Source organism: Lotus japonicus, chromosome 2 (genome assembly GCF_012489685.1).
Source record: "Lotus japonicus ecotype B-129 chromosome 2, LjGifu_v1.2".
Classification (NCBI taxonomy): Eukaryota; Viridiplantae; Streptophyta; class Magnoliopsida; order Fabales; family Fabaceae; genus Lotus; species Lotus japonicus.
The window spans coordinates 7,154,430-7,157,880 of record NC_080042.1 but is presented as its reverse complement, the minus strand read 5'-3'; the positions used below and the strand labels follow the sequence as shown (position 1 = coordinate 7,157,880).

Here is a 3,451-nt window from a genome sequence, read left to right as displayed (position 1 = left end):
CGGGAACTTGCCTTAGTCAAGGCTTGATGTAGATTTTATTTACTGTTGGGTGTAGGCATTACATGTTTTGAAAACAATCCAAAAGGAAAAAAAAATTACTCGCTTAATAAATTCATTTGGAAAATATTGCATATTTAATTTAATAGGTTACTAAAGTGACACCCGAAATTCGGGGCGTTACAGAACACACAACTGCACAGTAGCAAGAAACTACCAAACCACAATAGCAGAAAGCTATAACAGTTCAGCTACTAAATACCAGAGATAACCAAATACTAATTACTCCCCCTTATTAGCATAATTTGGAAAAGGTAGTCATAACAGAATAGCATCTAAGTGCTTACCAGAGCTATCCACAGAAGTCAGCAGCACCATATTCAAGAATTATACAGACCAGGAGCAAATAAGAAGCACACATAGCCACACAAGGCTCAAATACATCCAAGGAAAAAGACTAAATCAAAGATATATGCTCTGAGTTGCAGAACTCTCAGAACCAGTGACATCCTCTTCATCTTCATCTTCACTGTCTTCCTCTTCTTCTTCCTCTACATCCTCCTGAGTCTCAGCATCTTCTTCTTCACCAGCAACAGCTTCAGCTTCCTCTTCTTCACTTTCTTTCTCAGCAGCAGTTGCAACATCTGACATAGCCTTGATGAGTTGATCAACATTGAGTTTTCTGACCTTGCAAGCCTGAATATCGTCACCAAGAGACTTGGAGACCGCCTTCAACTCAGCCAAGATGTCTTTCTTGCTAGAACCAACTGCCTTAGTGCCACTGACACTGGCAGTTCCCTTTGCTGCAGAGAGCACAATGTCTGGAACATGTGTCCCAGCAAACAACCGGTAGTCAAACTTGAGAGGCGGGGGCTTCTTACCTTGAGACTCATCAGCCCTCACAATAGTAGGTTGTTGATGTGCAATGATCTCTGAGAGAAGACAAGGAAACAGAATAGGCAGCTTCACAGCATATGATCCAACATGCTTGAGAGTCTGCTCAAAAACCAGCTTTCCAAAATCAAACTCATCTCCAGTTCCAACCAAATAAAGCATTCTGGCCAGAGGTGGATTCACACAAAACAAGTGATTGGTGGCCATCTAATTGGCAGTACCAATCTTGTAGAGAACAACATATTTGGCAGTAAGCCTTTCAGATGGAAGCAATCCCTTCGTAGGCCACTTCCTGACCAACTTCCCAGTAAGGGTTGTAGCAACCCTATTCAAGTTAGACTCCTCCTATGCCACATCAATAGGGCTTCTGCCCAAAAATTCATTGATCACTTCAGGAGAGAAGTTGATGCACTTCCCCCTCACAAACACCTTCCTGTAGTCAGCACTGGAGGCATCATCACAATCAGCAGGGATGTTCCCAATGAACTCCCTAACAAGCTTGTCAAAACATATGCAAAGATCCTTGACAGTCTTCATCAAACCAGCAGCAGAGATAAGTTCCATAATTTCCTTGAGTTCCAAGGCATCTTCATGTAGTTCCCTTCCAATAGCAAGCCTCCTTTGAACCACATATTTCCATCTCTGAGCAGAGTCTGAAAAATGAAAGGACACATTGTCCACAGGAGCATCAGGAACATGTTGAGGAATTTTCTTACCTTTCATCTGTTTTCTGGCAGTGGTGATGTCTAGGACATCTGGCTCGACATCATCCTCGGAGTCAGGATCAGACACATGTCTTCTTTTCTTTCCAGATTTTGGAATATGAGAACCTCTGGAAATCTTTGAAGATTTAGCAGCAGATCCTACGTTCTTCTGCTTCGTTATGTTTGCATCCTTCTTCTTGACACCACTAACAGGAACAGGGACCTTTTTGATGAGCAATTCTCCATCAGAGTCTTCATCAGATGCAATCACCTTCTTTTCTTTACCCTTTTTGGTGGATGAAGTGGGGGTTTTCCGAACAGAAACCTCCTCAGAGAAAAAAACTTCATGTGCAGAGGTTTCATCCTCATCGTGCTCCGTTTGACTAGAAGCATGAGACTTGACAATAGAACCAGAGGGAGAGGATTGATGTGTCAGTTTAACATCTGGTTCAACATTCGCAGCAGTAGCTACATTTGCAAGCTTCTCAAGAGCCTCATTCGTTTCTTGATTCACAACATCTGGAAGATTTGGATTTTGATCATCCTCATCATCAGAAATATTTTTTATACCCAAATTCTTACTGGGTCCTCTCTTAGGAGCTACATGCTTGATACGTAGGCTTCTTCTTCTTGGTTTGGCTGATCCAGTTGGAGCATGGATATCACTTGCAGCTTTATGGGGAACCCCAGAGGGATTTGACAACGATGCAGTGGCACTCACAATCTTCACATTGTGTTCTGGGGTGATGATCTTGGAGCCTCCCTTCTTCTTTTTTCCAGAATCATGAGTCATTGTGAAGTGAACTGTAGAGAAAACTGAAAAATAACCGTTGAAGGCTAGAGAGAGAAAACAGTCACACTTTTGGATAAAATACTGAAAAGGATTGATGAATCCCAATACACGATCATGGGCAGTTATATAATGAGCAATATAGTCGTTGCCCGTGACAAGTGTCATTAACTGCTACAAGTCAGTTAGGACACAAATCCCTAACTTTCCCCGTAATTTCTCAAATTTTGCCGCATCCAATGCTTTTGTAAAAATGTCTGCTAACTACAAATAAGTTTCCACATGTTCAAGAGTGATAATCTTTTCTTCCACTAATTCTCTAATGAAATGATGACGGATATCAATGTGTTTGGTTCTACTATGCTGGATTGGATTTTTGGAAATGTTGATAGCACTCAGGTTGTTACAGAACAATGTCATGACATCTTGTTTGACATCATATTCCTTCAACATTTGTTTCATCAACATCAATTGGGTGCAACCACTCCCAGCAGCAATGTACTCTGCCTCAGCTGTTGTAACGCCCTGATTTCTCGAGTGTCACACAGTAAACCAAACATCACCATTTTCGTAAAGAATTTTCGCCGTTCAATTATTAATCTTGTTTTAATGACAAAAGTTCATTTATTGCGAAACCCTTGAAACTTACGACATAAATTTTGCGGAATGAATAAGACATGCATTTCTGAATAAAATGACTTTATAATAAAAGAAACTGTAATTCCAAAGTACATAAATTAAACCTTGGGCTAAGGCCCTACATCAATGTACATCAAGAAACCGGAAAACAAAACTGACAAAAGATAGTTCAGCACCACGAAATACTCAACCCTCAGCATGGCAACATCAGTCACTCGTCGAGCCAACCGCACTGTCTCTGGCGCTTCTTCACAGGAGCCCTGACCTCTGGTGCATCTCCCTGTCCCTCCGTCTCGACATCCCTAGGTGCATCAGCTACTGTTGGTAAATCCGCAAGTGCACGAATCCACCCGGTTTTAAATATCGAACCACACGGATTGTGAGTGAATAGATTCGGTTCAAGCCTTGAGTATGAAGGCTTGTTTTA

The 3,451-nt window shown here is 41.6% G+C and overlaps 1 protein-coding gene across 1 annotated transcript; it reads right to left on the bottom strand.

Moving 5' to 3' along the window:
* Positions 1 to 1,236: 1,236 nt before the first annotated feature.
* On the bottom strand, positions 1,237 to 2,388 carry LOC130735988 (uncharacterized). The gene has a single exon (XM_057587851.1). The coding sequence runs from the start codon at positions 2,386 to 2,388 to the stop codon at positions 1,237 to 1,239; it is 1,152 nt and encodes a 383-aa protein (XP_057443834.1).
* Positions 2,389 to 3,451: the final 1,063 nt, after the last annotated feature.

What these genes read in the sequence shown, in the direction of transcription:
- LOC130735988 (XM_057587851.1), bottom strand. Translation starts at nt 2,388, where the DNA reads ATGACTCATGATTCTGGAAAAAAGAAGAAGGGAGGCTCCAAGATCATC.